Below are 20,650 nucleotides of genomic sequence, written 5' to 3'. Positions count from 1 at the left end.
ACTCCTGGCCTCGATCGGGGAGATCTCTACAGGCAACTTTGCGCATGTGTAGTCACTGGACTCAAGGCCGTCGATATTTGCTCTATTTATTGAAGGAGAAAATTTCGAGCTGTCTATTGGTCATTTCAGACGAATGACGACTCAAGCTCTCACTTACAGTCGCCAGATCAGCCAATCAGCACGCACGCGCTAGGTTTTGAGAAAGTATTCGTAACGTCATAGGACGATCTGTCGTCAAGCCATCATTTGGTCTAAAACCAGTTTTTGGTTTCCTGGTTTTTGATCTTTTGAAATTTGAAATGCACCTACCCGGCAGTTTAAGAACATTTTTTGTACCGGAGTGAGGGAAAAGAATGTAATGTGATTACCGCCTCAAAATGTTCAAAAACCTCTGGAGTTGGCCTTTAAGATTGAAGTTGAATGTAATTAGCTTATACAGACATCTTTTGCACAAAAAAGGCACAATATAGGAAGAACTTAGTGCTGCCTTCAATAAACTCAGCGCATTCCAGACAACAACAGACAGTGACGGCGCCAAAGGAAAGCGAGCCCACCACCCCAAAAATCTGCAGGCATAACCACTAGGAAAGTATCAACACCCTGGGAAAACATAGAAGACACTTTAACCATGCAGAATATAGCTGCCGCTATTAGTTTGTTATTGTGAACATATTGAAATGTTTCCAGACTCGCCGATAACGGTCCAAGCCCGATTTGCGGTCAATTATCACGTTAAAATCGTGCAGCTGCACTTGAAATAGTGGTGTCAAGTCTCTTCACTGTATTCAGATACCTTAAAAAAGCTGCAATTTTACTGCTTTGCTTCTCGGGCCTCTATGCATGCTCTGTTCACTCCAAAAACCTGAAAAACTCGTGGTAGAATCCCTGCATAATGGCCGTAAATAGCAGACTCACTTTCTACAGCTTAACTGGAGTGATTTGTGATGCTACAAAATGCTTCAGCTGCAACTGCTGATGAATGTAACAAAAGTAGGCCCTCTTTCTTTGCACACTTTGTATATGCCAGCTTTTACCATTTGTGCTTCACTGTATATAGCTGAGTGAGCAGAAAGTGACGCAGTGAACTGCTTGCACATTGTTCGCCACGGTAATGCTGTCAGTGAAGCAGCAAAGAGTTTAATAAAGTTTTGACATATCATGTTGCCCATGCTTCTTGTGAGGTTGATTAGCCATTGGCAAAAGTGTTAGTATTGTGTGTACGCGTACTGATGCTGTCCCACAAGTGAATTTTATTGATGAGGAACTGGTATTTTCTCTTATTCTGAGAGGAACAACTGCTGATGCTGTTCACCGGTTGAGACAGCAACAAGAGGATACCTTTCACACTACTACACCATCCATACTACTACACCATCCACACCAATCTTAAGAAATCACGATAGAACTATAGTAGGCCACAGGCTTCATCAATACAGAAAATTGCTTTGATCGTCAATACCATTTAATAGAACATGGAGACATTGAACAGGCACAAGAGTAGATTATGGAATAGACCAAGACATCTGTTTCTCGACGCATGTGAAACGAAGGCCAACAGCTGCTTTACAAGGTTTGCAACCATGGACACACACCATAACGTGCTTTTCCAGCTGAACAAGAACAATCAGCAACAGTTGAATGTTTCTTTTTCCATGGTTATGACTGCTTTTGTGGAATCTATATTCAATGAAGCAATGAAGTGCACAGCCTTGCACTGCTCCAAAAGAACAAGTTTTCAGTACTGAATTATGCATCTAAAAGGTGGTGCTCAATACAACTGAACTGAAACCTTTAAGGAGTGTGCACCACAAAGGTGACTAATGTGACTGGAACAAAAGCGAGAGACGTGAAAAACTGCACATTTTCTAGACTTAGTTTTTAATTAGCATGCTAGCTAGTCATCACTGAAGTAAAAAGCATGAAGATGGTTTTTAAGACCTCACTTCACTTGCCCATACCCCATACTCTTTAAACACTAGACAAGCACGCTTTCACTTACCAACTAAGACAACACCACAACTAACAGTTCTGGCAGCTTGCAATAAGAAGCAATCCTTAGGTGGCTGCTCGTTAATTACACTGGCCGCAGTTAAACAGGCGCTTCTGTTAGGGTAGACGAAAATATTTAAAGTGATCAACACAATAGTGCAGTATCCTTAAAGTACAAAAAAAAAACTTTGAAACAGCACATCCTTGCACACAGAGTCCACATTCCATGACACGCACCAATAAAGCCTACTGCGAAAAGCATTAAGTCAAAAAGTTGCATGTTTAAAACATGCATTTTTGAATCGGGCTTACAAAAGTGTTGAATTACGGAGATTAAACAACAAGATTAAAGGAATGATATCAAGGCAGCAGGAGGCCAGCCGGGTATATGTGCGCACACGTGTAGGGTGGTGCTCAGTGCATGAGCTGGTGTTAAAACCTGCCCCACACAAGTAACGGAACAACACAGGAGCCGAGAGACAAGGTGGCTAGTAACAGCCTTGGTGCACTAGGATAGTGTAAAAAAAAAGGAAAGATTTTCACAGACCAAGTGCTTTCATTTCAGACCAGCATTTAAAAAAAACGCAAGCTCTTTGGCGATTTGTCTGATTTATAGATCCCAATTAAACACAAGCTTGCAACTGCAGGCTGGAATTTCCTGCTACCACACTTCCTAGGCTGAACTCTTAAATTAAGGCATCGTGGCATTATTTACTAAGTGTGCAAAGCTTTCTTATGAAAATAGTTGCACGCTTTGTACAGGGCTTTCAAAGATTGTGCCGGTGCCATCATACATGACTGTACACAAGTAGTCAATGAACATGAGCAGTACACACAAATGGCACAGGATGTAGCTTAAACTCTGCAGTAAAGGAAAGCTTTCCACCAAAACAATGCACACTGTAAGCTCCACTCAAGAACAACACACACACACTGAAGACCAATCCATTCCTATGTTACATTAGCTTGGAGCAAAGTAACAACAGGCAGCACAAAAAATAACAAGAACCTTACGTCGATGAACTAAAGTATATTGCCTTTTGTACCACACACCAGGATATGAGCACACACCGCTTTTCCAATCACACAGAGCATGCTGTCACTGACATATTCAGGCACTTGCCTTGTGGCCACTATCTCTCTCAAATAGCGACTGTATAGTTCATGCCAACCCAAATAGGAAAAAAAAACATTCTGAACATAGCACACATAACCAGCAGGAGCTTCTCCTGTAACAATGGTGGGCACTGGAGACGTGCAGAACTTTGCACTCAAACACAGGGAACTTCCTACAAACATGAAAAGTTAGAAGTGAAGGTGAAGAGGAAAATACAAGCGAGGGCCTACTCCGAGACTTTCAGTACCCTCCTAACACACAACAACATGTCACAATAACACACACACACTTCACAAGATGCATATATGTGGAGATCATGCCAACACACCGAGAGCTGAAATGAAAAAAATTTAAAATGGATCGTGAGAGCACTTCAAGACATGTTACACTGTCCGGTCAATGCCAGGCACAACAAATCCAAGAACACCATATAAAGAGCAAATCCTAGGGCTGCCTCTCCGTCTGGGAGCAGTCTGACTAGGGTGGTTGCATATTCCTCACCGCCCAAACACTCACACACTTTGGAAGTGAGCCAACGGATAGATCGATGGCAACACATGTGCAAGCAGCGTCTATGACAAAGACCGCAGCACGGCTCGGAGTGCAGTGCTCAGACGAACTGACCCTACTGAATGTGGTCGTGGCTTTTCTTCTTCTGTATCCGACGGATGACTGTGCGGCCACTGAGCTTGTGGAAGATCACAAGCGAAGTGGTTGAGATGTTGCCCAAAAAGAGGATGAAGAAGATAGCAGCTGACACAAACACCTGGCAAGCCCATGCAAGGAGAAGAGAAATAGTTGTGAAGCATTGTGTCAGCACTGTTCAACGGGCACTGAACACACACAAAAAAAATGTTCACATCCGTGCCCTTTCGTCTCATCATTTTCTATATGCCAGTTGATAGCTACATTAGTATTACCATGCCAGCTTGCTGCATCTCAATCCATTAGTACAAAAGCCCACTGTCTCACACTGGCCCGTCTATCGCCATTATTGTTCACAACAGCGGAGGTCTTCTATGAAACGCGTACCTAGAAGACATCAGCCAGAATAGCCTTTCATGTGAAACAGTATCGCTTCTGTTCAAAACAGAAGGGCTCAGGAGGACCAAAAGAGTGCATTATCAAGGAATGGAAAAAAATGGTACCCATTACTGGTCTCACTAAAGCTGTACAGCAATGTGGAGACAATTTCTAGGTAATTTACACAGCTGTTTACAAGGAGTGGTCCCAGTGCTTTCATCAACTACCATGACCAGCCAGCTCATATGCCTCAAATTGTCATGTGCCATTCTAAAATGCAACAACTTGTGAACTTGGCCCCCTCGCTGACTGATGCAAGTTTTAGCATTTGCACTGTTGTTTCGGGTGCATGTTTTCAGCGTAGTAGTACAGATGACCATGATGACGTCCAAGATCCATGACAGACCATGGCTAAAGCAGAAGGTGGACTTCAGTTCTAGGAATCGTTCCTTGGGAAAAAAGAGAAGGCTAACCGGTTTATGTAGTGCACCCTGCTACAGTAACGTCGGCTGATTTACACAATGCCTGCCCACAAGTGCCAGCACAGAGTTCCATCACGAGATGTTTCAAGTAAGCAATGGATCAATTTGCTGCAAATTCTGACCACAGCCCAACTCAAACTTTCGATCATTCAAACTGATTTTTCATTTGGGCTAGGTTAAATTCATGCAAGTTGACTGCAAACAAAAACTGAGAATGTCAAGCGCCACATTCATGACCAAAGCACAGCGCGTAAGACCTGCTTTTGCTCAATGAAAGCAGGCATCCATAAGTGGTCCAGATGAAAGCGGGTAAATATGTCGATACATGTATCTAAAAAGAATGAGCAGAGAAAAGCTTACCTGCCACTCATTGCACTCGGGAAGAAGACTGAGATGATACAATGTGTAAGCATTGTATAATTGGAACATCTGCAAGCGAACAGTTCAAGAAAATTAGTGTGAGAATAACAGCAACGTATTCATTGGCTTTCTCTTTTTCAAAGAACTGCATGGCACAACAAGCTCGGGGAAAAAAATTTCAAGGCCACACAGAAGCAGCACATAAAAATTCACAGAAACACCTAATCACATTATGTGTTGGCAAAGTGACACCAATAGAAGCTGTTGGTGCCTTTACATCGAGTTTAGGGTCATTCTTCCACAGTTGTGGTCACGGATTGCTACACGCCTGTGGGCACACGACCAGACATCTCTTCAGGTCCTCTAGCTGGCGGTTAGATGTTTTCCCAAATGTGTCTAGAGGTGGTGACATGACCGCAATGAAGATGCATCAAAACGTATAGTCACTTAAATCCAGTAACACCACTTCCTTCTAGCCAATGAGTGAATTTTGTGATCGACATCGCATTTTTTTCCCAATGGGGTTCTAATGTTTCTAAAGGCAGTTAAAAGGAAGCTTAGAAGATTTTTGTGAATTCCATGAGAATAAACTCTTTGAATGTATGAAGCCTGTAGGTAAAGCAGGCCAAGTTACATTGAGCTAGCATTTCAAATGGTGACGCAATCGCCTATTAAAGTTTAGGCTCATCCTCAGAGTGCCACAGAAGTGCGGAAAAGCTTGATGATATTGTCAAAGAGAGCAAGATTTCAAATTTCTGCTGCCTTCACTCGCACTCCTCCATGCATCGTCAGACGCCACCAAAGAATGCTTCGCGGGGTTTTCCTCACGGCGACGACTTTCTTCTGTCAAAGCAAGCGTCTCTGCATTTGAAATGTACCGCCACTACAGGTGACGTCAACCCCCCGGCGCTATACGCAGCGGAAAAACCCAAGCGTCATGGATTTAGTCGATAATTATGTCACTACTCCAAATCATAGCACAAAAATTTGCATGCTTTACTTGCTAGTTTCGTACATTCATCCCCTTAAAAGGGACAGAGAGCACAAATAATAGTTGGCCTGCATCGATAGGGTGCTGCGTTATAATCTCAAAGAGACCACTCAAACTCAAAATGTAGCTTTTTATAAGCTAGTAGCTACCAAAAAATGAAATACAGGTCCCGCAATCACCGGCCGACTTCGAAACTAAAAAACATGTGTCGGCACCCATTTTTGAGTGCGGAATCCAGAGGCTACACTACACCGCCATTCACTTTAAAACAATGGCAACCTCTCCTTTTTGGTTAGTACCTGGCTACAGTCGAAGACCGAAAATTCGGACGCCTGATTTTTCAGACATGCTAGATTATTCGGACTTTTTCGCGGCACCACGAAATGGCCCATAGAGCCAATGTATAGAAGCGCCTGAAATTTCGGACGCACCACAACTGACCACTCGATTTTTTGGACCCCGTTTGCACTCGCCGCCAATACCCAAGCCGCCATATAATGTGTACCGTGGAACCTCATTAATTCGTACTGCAGGAGAGATCGAAAATTTGATCAAACAAAACAAAATTCAAGCTTAAAGGGAGCCTCTTAACTTGCGATGCTGAAATTCTGTGCAAGTCAGCACATTGCGCCCGCATGGTTTCGAATTCATACTGTTCTTGAACGTCTTCCGCCACAGGAACTTGAACGGTAGTCAGAGTTTGCGGAGCTCATCTGTGCTGAGTCTTTCGTCCCGAGTGCGGAAAGAGGTAGCAGCGAAGCGCGTGGGAGGAATGTGGCTTTACGGAGATGGCGAGCGCGGGAGCTGCCAGTTGTCATTTCAAAGCAAGGCCAGCATACCCGTGGCAAAACGCAACGCAACCCTGACTTTTCTACCATAAAACCGTAAAAACTGACGTTTCGATGACAAGCAAGACACCTCTCATTATACGCAAGCCCTCGCAAAGTGCATATCGCCGGATATGATGCCGATTTTGGCTCTAGTCGCTAGGCCTAATGACGAAGGCCAACGGTGATTGAGCGCTTGCTTCGGCTGTTTCTCGGTTCTTATTGTTTCGCCATCTTCACGTTCTCATTCCAGGCCCATCATATTGCGTGAGCAGCACAGTTCCCGCAGCAGCGTGTTCGCATTTTCATTTAGACTTTGTCCCAACCTGTGCGTTCATCAGAGACATGCCGAGGGCGGCATAGCCAGGACGAGCTCGTGAAAGCGGTCGCCGTCTCATCCGTGCACATGTCGCGCGGCGAAATTTAGTCATGAGGAGCTTTAGAATGTGTGCAATACAACTGACCCCTTCCTCCAGCATATTGGTAATAAGTTCGTGATTTTTTCAGTGAAATCTGATTTTCCGGAATGCCTGATTTTTTGGTTGTTTTCGCGGTCCCTAGAGGGTTCGAAAAATTGGTCGTCGACTGTAGTTGGAATCAACTGGCGGGGAGATTTTTAAATCCAATTTTCTCTATGTTGAATGCATTTTTTTGCAGCTAAACAAGTGTCAAAAAATAGCCAGAAAGGGTGAACGAATCATGTTTTACTGACAAAAATAATTTTGTGGAGTTGTCTCCAGCGTCCCTTTAAGCTCAAAGGATTCTAAAACTTCTTCAAGTGCCCCTTAAGCATCTGCCTCCCTTGGACTGAAAAGGGTTTGTAATATCCAGCACCAACCACAGCAAATGGGATGGTGCTATTACAGTGGTACCGTACTTCGATGCACCTAAAAAAAGGCCACAAAAACTTTTATGTGACATATAAGAATTGGCAATAAAAGCACAAGCATGCACTCACATAGGCGAAGTACAAGAATGGAAGGAGGAACGAGAGTCCACGCCACATCCATGACCGAAATCCATCTGTAAAAGAGGTGGGTAGAAAACATGAATCATCATGCTCATTACATTTTACACAGCCTAAAGGACAGAACAAAAGCAAAGATGCAGCCTGAAGGAAAAAGCAGAAACAAGATAAGTGCCGTGTGGTCGCCACCTCATTTGTGAATGTTTCAAAGGCAGGGAAATAAAGCATCACGAAATGACTGGTTACCTTAGTACACAGCAAACAGGAGCATTTCTCCAGCTGATTATCGTTCAAGCTTCAAAAAAATTGCACAAAAAGGATGAAAGGAAACATCACAATTCCTGTCGACTCTGCCATCTCTGCTGTGTCTGTCATGTTCGTTTCTCCTCCTCTATTTCTCATCTGCATTCTTCATGTAGTACTTTGAAGACTGAAGAGCGCGTACATAACACTGAAGCATAGGCAGAGGATGTAGGCAGAAAGCATGACATAAATGCTAAGCGTTGACGGCATTTCTTAACACAGAGGGAACATTCATTAAGCAGAGAGTCATCACTGGTGTTGCATTCTAGTACCCCATCGCAATCGTAGCCATGATATTCTTTGAAAAAGTGCCAGCACCAAATTGTCCTCTCATCTTTCCTCTCACAACAAAGTTTGGGTTCATGGGTTTATGGGGGTTTAACGTCCCAAAGTGACTCAGGCTATGAGGCACACCGTAGTGAAGGGCTCCGGAAATTGACCACCTGTAGTTCTTTAACATGCACTGACATCCAACAGCACACGGGCCTCTAGAATTTCACCTCCATCGAGATTCTACCGCCGTGGCCGCCATCGAACCTGCGTCTTTCGGGCCAGCAGCCGAGCGCCATAACCACTCAGCCACCGTGGCGGCTCTCACGACAATGTGAGTACTTAAGTAAATGCATAAATGCGGTATTACACTGCCATCAGAAAACTTGCGCACAGTGCACTAATAATTAGTATGTGAATGACAGTACATGCCTCCACATTAGCTCTTTAATTTTACACTTGTGGCTTTTGGGTAAAATATGCAAAGCTACTTTCAAAGAGTAACATGCAACACTATAAATGCATCTATCACTAGAATCAATGTCTACTTTTTTTTTTCCTGTTTGGCATTAAGACATTCAGGATTATGTGCATATGTCTCCTGCCATCTGTCAGTGAACTACCCTTCACTATCCTTGAACTTTGCAGATGAAAATTTCTGCTTCCATCAAAAGCTATTCCTTATGGAGGCAGTGAATATGCTGACAGGAATACTGCGTACATGCATTAGGTTAGTAAAAGAAGCACCCTAGTACCATCTTCAACAAAATTCTGCACTAGTGCTAAGAGAAAACTAATCAAACAACTCATTTGTACCTTCTCACAGATCAGAACTAACATGGCTAAATCATTCACGAAGGAATGAAAGCAGTCGGTGAAAAGTGAACATGTTGTTATACAATCTCACAGATCAGAACTAACATGGCTAAACCATTCACGAAGGAATGAAAGCAGTCAGTGAAAAGTGAACATGTTGTTATACAATTATTCCGAGCTTTCACTGGCTGAAATGCGAAGACAAGCCCATTTTTCACTGAAATTCATTCCAGGAGGGCCCATTTGCAAACTCAACTATGGAACTTCTGTTTGCTTTGGAAGCATTCCTTTCTACGCACTTGTACACCTTTCATGTTCTGAACACAATGAAAGATGAAAACGAAAAAAAGAAGTGCACTCACTGATTGTGATGTCCATGTTGTGGCTTTCACCCAGAGCTCGAAGTCTGTACAGGCATCCTTGTTGGTAATAGAACTGCCAGAACTGGATTATACCTGCCCACAAGAATGTGCACATATTTCAATGTCGGCCTCCAGCAATATGAAGAAAAAATCAGGCACCAAAACTCAGCTCATGCCCACCTTCTCAGAATGCTGCGGCTGTGTAAGCAATGCTAAGCGATGAATACCACTGCATCAATCTCCAAACTATCCAAAGCAGTGAAATAAACTGCAGTACAGTGTCAAACAGGGGGTGATGCACAAATGCCACGTTGCTGTTACACCAGCTTAGTGCATAATCTTATGTTACCATGTCACAAGCCAATACCACAAATGGTCTACAGCAACAGGTTCTTTTTGCCAGCACATTAAAAGAAGCACTTCAGACACTTCAGTGCTGTAGACTTCCCAAAGCAATTCCACTAAACAAGAACCCTGCTAACCCTTTATGGTGCAATACTAACATTATAAAAGCACATGCACATTTTCCAACAGATAGAAATGAATATGCTGCAGATTTGGAAGCAGATGAGCAACAAGGCATACTGCGGCCGATGCTACTGCAGTTTCCCTCACCACGATTCACAAATACCCGGCAATGAATGAAATTAAGGATTTACTTACTAATGAAGCAGACGTACCACGTGAACTGCCTTCGGAACATGCCATATATGATACCATCCGGCCTGCAATGAGCAACAGTATTAAAGTCATTGTTAGCTTTGTTTTTAGTAATGTTCCCAAACATTTGCACTTTATGCCTCAGTGTTGTATGTGCGATCAAGGAATACTTTTGCTTACAAGCTTTAATGATGCTTATAAGAATTTATGGAACAAAAAAAATGTCGCAAAGTCTCTTTCATTCAAGCTAGACTTCAGCGTTCACCAAAGCAAAGAGTTTAAAAAGTAAAGAACAGCGTTGCGTAGAAATATACCATCATTCACTTAAAAACAGAAATGCAATCCAAGTGCAAGGTATCAAAGAACATTGCATTTGCAGACACCTAGCATAAATATTTAGGTGGCATTTAGAGAATTTTTAAAATATCTTAATACAGGTGTATTTAAATGAAACGGTGGCCTGTGCATCTTACCACACAATGATGATTCCAGCCTGTGCAGTCGTTATGAAGTGATGCAACCTCCACCAACCTTTTATCCTGCAACCAGAAAATGAATCAGTATGACCGAGCTGTCGCTGAATGCTCAAAACTAAAAATATAAACGACTTGCTGCCCAAGATACCTGCTGTTTGAAATAAAACAAGAAACAATGGGCACATCATATTTTTTTGCCAAGTATGCAAGTAAAGCAAAAAATCTACATCAACTTACTTTGAGCCATTGACTGCCAGAATACTCTCCCGTATCGTCAGTGTGCAGTAGTACCAAACCAGTAGGAAATGCAGAATGGCATCATTAACTCTGCAAAAAGTCGGAGTGGGTTATCCTTTGTGACCCTAGACATCAATGCGTGACAGCAGAAAAAAAAATAGACATATTCGAGCACCTGCAATGCATCGCAACAGTGGGCAGTTAGGCTAGCTATGATACTCGTGGCAAAGAATTGGTGTGAGCAGACACATAAGGAGATAAAACTGAAAGGCAACACTGAGGCTCCATTCTCCGACTCTGTTCCGCATACGTTCATGCCACAAAATCTCCCTGCAAGTGCGTCACGGAAAGTGCACTGTCAATTAAAGGTAGGGGCCAGTTCTTTGAGGATCTTGCCTGTAAATCAAGGAACTCCTGAATACATCGGATGAACACAAGGACCAGAAACCCAAAATGAAAGCACTACTTCTGAAATGTTCTCAACAAATGCGAAAGCTAACAATGTCAGCAACCATGCAATACACGTAAAAAGCCACATGTGTAACACTAGAAGTCAAACTCTGTACCGGCAGTAAGCTTCTCGAATATCATTTTACTTGTTACTCACCTGTAGTTCATTGTTATGCACAAGATGGACATGACCAGGATGCACATGGTGACTTTTAGCTTGAACCTCTCGTACTCGTCTTTGTATCGGTACCTGATACAAGAAACGTACATATCAGGTAAGCACTAATGTGCATCAGTGGCCACAGTGGGGTTCAAATGAAAATTCACACAAGTGAACAAAGTTACACTCACTTATCTGCATCCCTGAGAAAAAGGTTGACGCTCCCAAGCACTATCTGCAAGTAGAGGCTGCAAAAAGAAAGGAGAAAAAATTGCACCCAAAAGCCACGAGAAATTTCAACCGAAGTTCTGCTTCTGTAGGCAAGAAAAAATTAGAGATTTAAAGGTGATAAACAATTCTGAAATAAATTTTTCATGCTGTGCAAAATACACCAACATTCACTTCTCAAGCACTCAAAATGCAACGACCGAAGCAGCAGTTACAAAGTGCCTTAGATTTTAATTTTTGATTTCAAAATGGCTGCTCTTGCACAAGTGCCAGCCATTCTGGAATCTCAGCTTGTTTTATTTTTGCAGCTATGTCAATGTGACAGCTGAGCTAATGAGTTGCACAGCGTCAAAACTACGGAAGATCAAGAGCCTAGTTTAAAACCAATATCCGGACATTATTTCTGTACCGTTCATGCTCAGTGATTAAAAAAAAAACAGCATTTAATCTGCTGCCTCAAACCATACCAAGGGTGAACATCACAGGAAAGACTTGAGAAATTACCCATTGGAATGTGGCAGGTCCTGCGCTATGTCATCAAGGTGCAGCCGCTTGGCTTCTAGCTTCTGCAGCAACTGGTCCTTCTGCAGCTTCTCATCGTCGCTGTTTAGCTTCAGCTTGGAGAGTGACTCGAGGATTTGAGTCGACCGGTAACGGTGGTGCCGCAGGGCCTTGAGGCACTCTTCCTGGGACCGCTGCGTTTCTCCAGTCAGCACCATGTACTGACGGTACGCCTTCTGCAAAGCCCAAGAGAACGAAAACACGACCCCATTCACATCACATCCACTGTGCAACTCCGAACACTGATATAGCACAAACTTACCACCAGGGAAAAACAAATAAAATGTTTCCAACACTGGTGTCAGCTGTATTCCCGGGAAAATGTTTAAGCTACCTTCAGACTTTCTGAGGGCAGACAAGAGTGACAAAAAGAATCACAAACTGTGGGGTTTGATGCTCCAAAGATACACAATGGCAATGAGGGACCTTGTAATGAACCACCTGGGGTTCATTAACGCGCGCCGACATCACACAGCGCACAGGTGTTTTTGATTTCACCTCGATCGAAATACGGCCGTGGCCGGGATCAAACCCGCGACCTTGGAATCGGCAGCTGAACACCAAAGCAAATGAGCCACCACAACGGGTAAACTGACACAAAGAAAGAACGAGCAATGAAAATCTCTGAATCTTCACCTGAACATTTCTGAACATTTACTCGCAGAACCTCTCACAGCACAAGTAATTGTTTTCACAAGTGAGCAGCTCACTCAGCACTAGAAGTAATTATACAAGGCACCATCCCCTTGTCATTCACTGCTCTCATTGATTCACGGCAATCTTCTAGCTCCATGCTCACATACCTCTATTTGGCTGGCAAGACCCTTGCAGTTGCTCACAAAGTCATTATCCTGACTACAGCTTAACAACACACGCACTTCTGTGATGCAATAAGGTCTGATGAAGCAACCACATTTTTCTACAGCATCCATTGGCAGCCATCAATAGGACTTGAGAGCTGCCATAACAACTAAACCCTCCCCCCTAGATCAACAGTTTAGTTGCTAAAGGAAGCAAGACATTGCAGAAGACAAAGCTACTGAAATTATAAACACGAAAATAAAACTATGCAGTAATATTAGTCAGCTTTGCAGGGGATATCGGATGGTCTACAGGGTGAGTTCAATAAAGTATAAAAATTTCAAACAGGCCGCTCAGATGGTGCATAAGTGTATATTCCCTGTGGTAGAAAGCAAGTTACGCTGAAACAAAAAATTTAAAAAATGCAGCAACCAGGCTCCAAACAATGCCCGCTCTCTAGAACTGCTTTCAACAGCAGTAAGTGCCTCCCTTTTCACATTGTACACCTCTCTCCTTGTTGAGCTCGTCTATGTCCAAGAATAATTGGCTATTGAAATCGTAGAAACCGGCAGGTGCACGCACTGTTCTCACAGAAGCAGTAAATGAAACATTACAAAGTGGATGCTACACTAAATGAATTCATTTAAAGTGACAAGGTTGTGGCTTACGTACAAGGCCGGTATTACCGCATTAACAAAAAAGAAGCCACACTACAGTTCCATGCTGCCGCAGTAGCTCAGTGGTTATGGCGCTCGGCTGTCGACCCGAAAGACGCAGGTTCGAACACGGCCGTGGTGGTCGAATCTCGATGGAGGCGAAGTTCTGGAGGCCCGTGTACTTTTGCGATGTCAGTGCATGTTAAAGGACCCCAGTTGGTCGAAATTTCCAGAGCCCTTCACTACGGCGTCCCTCATAGCCTCAGTCGCTTTGGGACGTTAAACCCGATAACCAAACCAAGCCAAACACTACAGTTCAGAGTACTCTCGTTTTCTGTGAAAGTTATTGCAAGAAAAAAAAAATTTTTAATAAGTAGTAATTTTGTGAATTTACTTTGATCCCAAGCATTCTGCCCTAGTTCAAGGATCCCCACTCTACATAAAAAGGAGTGGTTCAATTCACATTTTATGGTATTCTAATCCGATACCATCATCCATAACACTTCATCTGTACACCAGAAAACATTTAATAAGTAGGTTCCTTTTTGTTTCTTTTGAAATCACTTCAGTAAATTTTAGAAATCCCACAGAGCCCCGCAGTCAAGTATTCAGCCGTCGTGGATTTTCTGCAACAGCTCCTGTTAGTCCAAGACAACAGTTTGGACAGGCTGGTGTGGCAAGATTGTGAAAAGGCAAGGATGAGAAAGATGGACACACGAGCACTAGTGCAGCTCATGTCCAGTCACGTCCGTGTCTTTCGCAGCAGGATCAATTTTCATGACCAAGCTGCTCTTTGCTCGCATAGCAGGGCATTTTCACATGTGGCCTTGAAAACTGCTTACTACTCTTAGAGTCCTGCAACTGTTTTTAGGAATCCCACATGGCCTCTGTACCCATATACGAAGCCATCATAAATTTACTGCAACAACTGCTTTTTATTCACAAAGCAGAATTTCAGTGCACAACCCTGCTATCAAACCCTGCTAGTAAAGAAAACTATCATGTCTGAAGAGCAAGACAAGCCTGGAGAATGTTTCAGATTTAGTCCGTGATTCCAAAAATCCCTATTTCAGAACACCTCTACTATTTCAGTATGCCTCTACCAAATTTTATAAAGAACGCACCAGAAAAGTTCTGCAATTACATAAGTGGGAAAAAGACCGTGCAAGCCTAATTTTATGCCTCTGCCATGGCCACCTAATATTCATTGTTGTCTTTAGGGAGCTGAAAAATGGAATGCATGAACCTGCCTGGGTTTTTTTTCAGCTGCGGTCACTACGGCATTGTCTTTTCTCGCATGATGCAACAATGACACAAACCAGCTGGGCATAGTAGAATACTAATAGGCCCATATGGCACTGCAAGAATTTGCGTTTACCAATGTGCAGCTAACCAGCTGCATGAGTTCAGTTAAACAAAGTTCACTGTATGCATTTATCTAGAGGCCATTCCACTGAAGCGAGTACGAAGCTGAATCACTAATTCTTCCTAGTCAAACGAATGTGCCTCGGTGGCTTAGGGGCAGTGTGTCTGAATAAGGATCCAAGGGGCGCAGCTTTGATTCCCATCTCGCAACAATTTTCTTTTCAGTGCAATTCATTTATTCTTACAAGTCAATAATTTTTCAGTCATGTTACAACCTTACATTTCCAATTTATGTGAAGTTTTAATCATTTAAAATTCGCCACTCCACGTGCGACGTCACTACCTTTTCGACCAATCCGCATTTTCTCGCATGCCACCGAGTCTTCCGCTGAATGGAAGCCTTAACGCTATCGCACTAAAACCCTCACCAGTAGACAATTCACATACTTTACAACCAGCACCTGCAAACCAGTTCCCACTGATGCTAGGTATCCCATCCCCAGTGGTACAAAAGATACGCACCTGTGGATCTGAAAAGCTATAGCAGCTATAGCACTGCCCTGATGGGTGCAAGATATAAAGCCTGCACAAAGGATTCACACGGGGCTTTACTTGAGCCTGGTGTGGTGAAGCAGTAAGGCTACCATTAGAGGTTGCTGTTGCAAGCTAATACATGTTTTTGCAAGCCACAACAATACCATGGGCATAAGAAAAACTGCAAGCTAGTGTTGACACCCCAGAACTCACCAGAAGCAAGAAAATATCACTTCCAGCACAAACCATTTGCATACATTTCCAACAATGAAAAAAATGCAGGAACACCTAATTCCATTATGTGCTGGAAATACGACAGCATTTGAAGCTGTTGATGCCTTTACCGGAAGTGACTGGTGGGGCCTGCGAGACCCAGGCTGCTCTTCCTGCACATCAACTGTCCCCTGCCATGCTTGGCAGGTGGGGGCCTCACAGAGACAGACCTGCTCTGGTGACATCCACTCTAGCACCGGAAGTCACTGATGACATCACTGGCCGCTAGCCAATCAGGACTTTTCTGAGCAATACTGGATGGCACCGGTTTATTTGCTACGATGAGGGTTCTATGCTAATGCCTGATAATTACATTTATATAGTGATGACCTAGGTTCAGTAATCCTCTCTCTAACGTCCTGAGCGACACATGGGCTAAGATGGATGCCATAGTGGAGGGCTCTTTTGTCGCATGGCTGCTTGTGCATGCAAACCACACCTCCTCCAGCTTCACTGGTTGAAAACAAAATCACCAGGTCCTACTGCGCATGTGCAGCTCATGCTAGCAACAGGCGCATGCCACAGGTGGCAGCAGCTGTCAAGCGCACACTTGTCACTTCGCAAGAGCAGTTAGAGCCTTGTGGAATCGGATCATGCCTGCATCTGACACATGTATTTGTTTTCAACCAGTAGGAGACAAATTTTCGCCACTCCCCAGAGGGTACCACACCTTGCAAAAAAGGCGGATTAATTTACGCCACATGGGGTTCTTCAATGTGTACTGACACTGCACAGCACACGGGGAGTTTTTGTAAGGCTCTTTCATTGAAAGACGACCTAGTTGCAGTGACGTTAAATGCACAGGTCCCAAAGGGTTTTGCTATACACAAGCCCAATGTATGGTTCCTGAGAAAACATTCATGACATTAGCAAGGAGATGTTAAAAAAAAATGGTCAGGTTTTAACGTAGTTAAACCGAGTAGACGTGTGAAAGCATGTGTTTAGCTTGATTGGGTCATCGTTTTGCCTTGCTAGGTTGTCTGCACGTCTGGCGACGATATCAGACTCAGATTAAACTCTGATCGAGGTTAAGCTGGTCTGACCTGTTCACACCACAAATGGATGTTGATGAAGACGACGACGTGCAATGCACAGTGCGAGAATAGCATAGTACTCTCATGCAGTGCCAGCGAAGCTGATCTGTTCGCACCACCACGGGTTCGAATCCGTCACGGCAATATTCATTTTATTTATTTATTTATTTATTTATTCAAGGTAAAGGTCAAGGCTTCAGCAATGGCCCAGCTATGACAGCTTTGATCGTGAAGTAGAGCTTTCGTTCTAAAAAATATTCTGGCTCTAAATCCAGCATGCACACGAATGTAGGGTCTTGTCAGAATTTTGCACACTGTCTTTGAGATCAAAATTTCCGTGCTTGATTTCCCTTGAAAATGCTACATGATCTGCATCACTAAAACTGAAACAATCAAAAGTCACTTGCATTGCAAACTGCAACAAATAAGCTGGAAATGAGGATTTCCTAATGCTTGCATCAGAAAAATACACAATGTGTAACCAATGACACGTGCCGTAATCATGCTCAGCTCAACTGGAGAATCAGTTATGGCAATACTCCCCAGAGAAACTTCAATCATTAGAAAGGACGCTATGAGCAAAATTACGTCACTTATATAATTTATGGCACATTCCAACACTGACCAATGCAAGTGAATGCTATAAATTAGAACACTAAAATGACAAAGCATGAGAGAGAGCAAGTGTGAATGTTTTCAACAGAGCAAAATTCCTTTTTGAAAACATGTCAGTGACCTTAAGCCCCACTATAGTTTATTTGTGGCGGGTTTCATGCTCTACAGTGGGACTCCATGAAGACACGACATAAAAGCAGCATCGTGCTGTGGGGCAGCCTTCAGTAATAAAGGTTCTAGAATGTGTACCCAAAATATGCATTCCTTCACTTTCAGTGGGCTAAAATGTCACATTACTATCAGGAATAGAATAAACCATTTAATTCTGCCACACATAACCCCGTATGCTTCCTGGTATGTGTGCAACATTAACTGTTTCGTAAAAATTACTGTGCACTGCCAGTTAAAATGCAGCAAAACAACACCCCCACTTAATTCCTTTTGATGCATAGCAGGAAATGACCGCCAGCCTCTAGTACACCAGCACCAGAAATCATCCAGGGATGCTAATCTCAAATACAGGCCGTCTGCCCCATCTCTTTCTCGTGTGGTCTGCAACCAAGTCACTGATAAGGATTGACAGAGAGTGAGTTGCTTATATTCAACAGGCCACAATCGATAGCAGCGCGAACGTTGTCGACTACCGCTCCTATCGGCCGAGGCAGGGTCCTTCTGCCCATGTCGCTAAGTCTGAAGAGGTCCAGATCTACAGTCGGCACAGGCCCGGCGACAAGCGATAGCAGTAGGCGCGTGTAGAATATTCTCCAGCCGCAAGGACAGCGCTTCAACATTTTCAGTATCAGCAGACGCTCTCCACTGGTAGACAATACAGACTTTTTTTTCCCTCCTCCCTTCCTGCCACTTTCTTCTTCCATGAGGACCGCAGTCAACAAGGGCAGCATTCAAGGCCCTCAAGTTAAAACCGCGTTCACGCACTCCTACGTTCGCGCTACGCTAAAGCGCGCTTGAGCAGCCAACCATGCTGACGAGGAAGCCCAAGCGCGCTATGCCTCCACTTCGAACGGTACGATTTCAATCGCTTAAATGCGGAGAAGGGTTTTCTGCCCGGACGCTCCTCCTCACCTGTCGCGCTTTCCCTGTGCGCCGATCTCCACGCACAGGAAACCCCATCGACAAAGGCGACGGTAATGTCCCTGTGCACGCCCCCCCCCCCCCTTTTTTTTTTCTTCGGCACAGGGCCAGCCCCTCACTCCGTCATCGCGCTCTTCCCGCACAACTACGCACGGGAGCTGAATCATGTACGAAAAATCATTCCACTCGACGGAAACCAAAGGTTGTAGATTGACCAGAGATTGGGAGAGTCATCAGAGTGCGTATCACATACACGCCGTTAACTCAGCTGCCCTCAACGACACCCGGGAAAATCACGTGGGAAAAAACGTGGGGGCAGATTTTCTCTCTTGACGGCGCCAGTGAAACGATGAACGAGATCGCCAACTGGCAGGAAAACACGCAAAGTAGTGGTTGTCGCGCCATTCGACCTTGACTTAATCGCCGGCGCGTCTGAAGCGGTCGAAGCAGCCAATTCGCCGCAGAAAGCACGCACGGTTTGTTTTCTTTCTCACGCAGAAAAAAATATATATATATACATCTGCAGGGTCTTTTTGGCATGACTGCGAGCGTCCCTTGCGCTGGCAACGTGAGTAATACAGTCAACAGGCCAGAAATTACCGATGTTTTCTCAGAAGCGCAACCCAGGCTAGCTACAGAAAACGTTTAGTGCGTGCAAGCTAACGGATACTGAGACATCCACGTGTGCGACAGCAAACAACCGAAATCATTCGTGTATCTTAGGTGGCGTTGGCTGCACGTGCCAAAGTGCCCACAGGTCGAAGCCCTTACGAGTCCTAAAGGGCAACGATTTTAAATTGCACGGTCGACTAGCAACAGGTCTATAGGAATGCAACGGCTTCAGAAGAACAGACGCGCAAGTAAAGCCCAAGAACCACCCACATTCCCGAATGAAAAAAAAAATTGCCTAGCAGCAACGATACTGCTTTTATCCAGCGACTGACAATGAGGCGTTTCTCCAAAAAACAGCGCAGGAAGTGCAATGAACGCTGCATAACAGCTGCCAGCGCCTGTACTGTTAAAACTGAATCACACACAAGAATGTTAGCATTCCGGCAATCTCTGAACACGATACCGGAGTAAAGCGAGCTGTTCACCAAACTCACCTCCAAATCGCAATATTCCTTCTCGAGCTGGTCCCATTCTTCAATGCACGCGGCCAACGGCTGCGAGTCGCTCATCGCAGCGGCGTGGTATCAGCGACGAACGCAAGCAGCCAAAGCTCACCGGAACTCTGAGCACGTTGGCAGGGGCGACGCGGCCCGAACTGCAGCTACAGAGGGGACAACGCCGTGACAACACGATGTCCACGACGTTCCTCGGCTTCTCTTTTCGATCACTCTCTCGCAAGAAACACGCCCGCCGCGTTCGCCTCCTCGCTGCCTTGACTCGCTGGCCTTGCGTCGCTGACGGGGACGGCTAGCGATTTCATTACACTTGGGAGCTGCTGGATTCTGCCGCTTGGATTGGATTGCGGCGCGTCCTCCGACTATGACGTCAGCTGTGACGTACAGTGGCAGCGGGAAATTCAAGAGTATGGTTTACGCGCTATTTGTTTCGCGTTTGCCCTTTGCCGTCATCATGGGAACTTCGGCCCTTCGATGACGTGGTGACATTTACCAGCTGATGTTGATGTCGTGTCACGTTATTTTTGGTGTTTTCCTTTCGTCGAATGGCGTCTGCTCTCGTTGGGAGTACGGCCAAGCATCGGGTGAGGAGATATGAGCTAACGAAGTGAAGGAAGAGAGGAGAGAATACGGGACACACCTCTAACCTTCCTTGTCCTTTTATCTATCTATTCAACACGCACCTTATTCTTTGAAAGTGACTAGTGCGTATGTAAAGTGCGCCTGATTTCGTGATTTTTTCCATTTCCTCTCCACGTTCGAAGAAATTTTTCTGGAACAAATGTTCGCTCACCACGCAACCGCAAGCATATTCTTATCTCTTATGTACCTTAAAATTGCCTGAAATTATAAAATTGCAGTCTACAGAATCTGC

The 20,650-nt window shown here is 44.3% G+C and overlaps 1 protein-coding gene across 2 annotated transcripts; it reads right to left on the bottom strand.

Moving 5' to 3' along the window:
• Positions 1–1,444: 1,444 nt before the first annotated feature.
• Positions 1,445–20,098, bottom strand: LOC144120961 (transmembrane protein 120A-A). Of its 2 annotated transcripts, none has more exons than XR_013312504.1 (11): positions 19,756–20,087; positions 12,223–12,455; positions 11,682–11,738; positions 11,488–11,580; positions 10,881–10,970; positions 10,641–10,706; positions 10,171–10,232; positions 9,508–9,600; positions 6,592–7,812; positions 4,972–6,489; positions 1,445–3,872 (listed from the first exon to the last, which is right to left on the bottom strand). XR_013312504.1 is itself a non-coding variant. In XM_077653794.1 (11 exons), the coding sequence occupies exons 1-11, from the start codon at positions 19,828–19,830 to the stop codon at positions 3,732–3,734; spliced, it is 1,044 nt and encodes a 347-aa protein (XP_077509920.1). In that variant the 5' UTR covers positions 19,831–20,098; the 3' UTR covers positions 1,445–3,731. The 2 variants fall into 2 exon arrangements, 1 of the variants encoding a protein (XP_077509920.1); XM_077653794.1 differs by having other exon boundaries at positions 4,972–5,040; positions 7,748–7,812; positions 19,756–20,098.
• Between the last annotated feature and the right edge of the window lie 552 nt (positions 20,099–20,650).

Source organism: Amblyomma americanum, chromosome 2, assembly GCF_052857255.1.
Source record: "Amblyomma americanum isolate KBUSLIRL-KWMA chromosome 2, ASM5285725v1, whole genome shotgun sequence".
Classification (NCBI taxonomy): Eukaryota; Metazoa; Arthropoda; class Arachnida; order Ixodida; family Ixodidae; genus Amblyomma; species Amblyomma americanum.
This window is presented reverse-complemented; position numbering and strand designations above follow the sequence as displayed.

Excerpts from the sequence above, each read along its gene's own strand:
- LOC144120961 (XM_077653794.1), bottom strand. The coding sequence starts at position 19,830 with ATGAGCGACTCGCAGCCGTTGGCCGCGTGCATTGAAGAATGGGACCAG. Across the intron at positions 12,456-19,755 it reads AGGAATATTGCGATTTGGAG|AAGGCGTACCGTCAGTACAT; the intron begins GTGAGTTTGGTG and ends TGGGCTTTGCAG. Across the intron at positions 9,601-10,170 it reads GTGGTACGTCTGCTTCATTA|GTATAATCCAGTTCTGGCAG; the intron begins GTAAGTAAATCC and ends TCTTGTGGGCAG.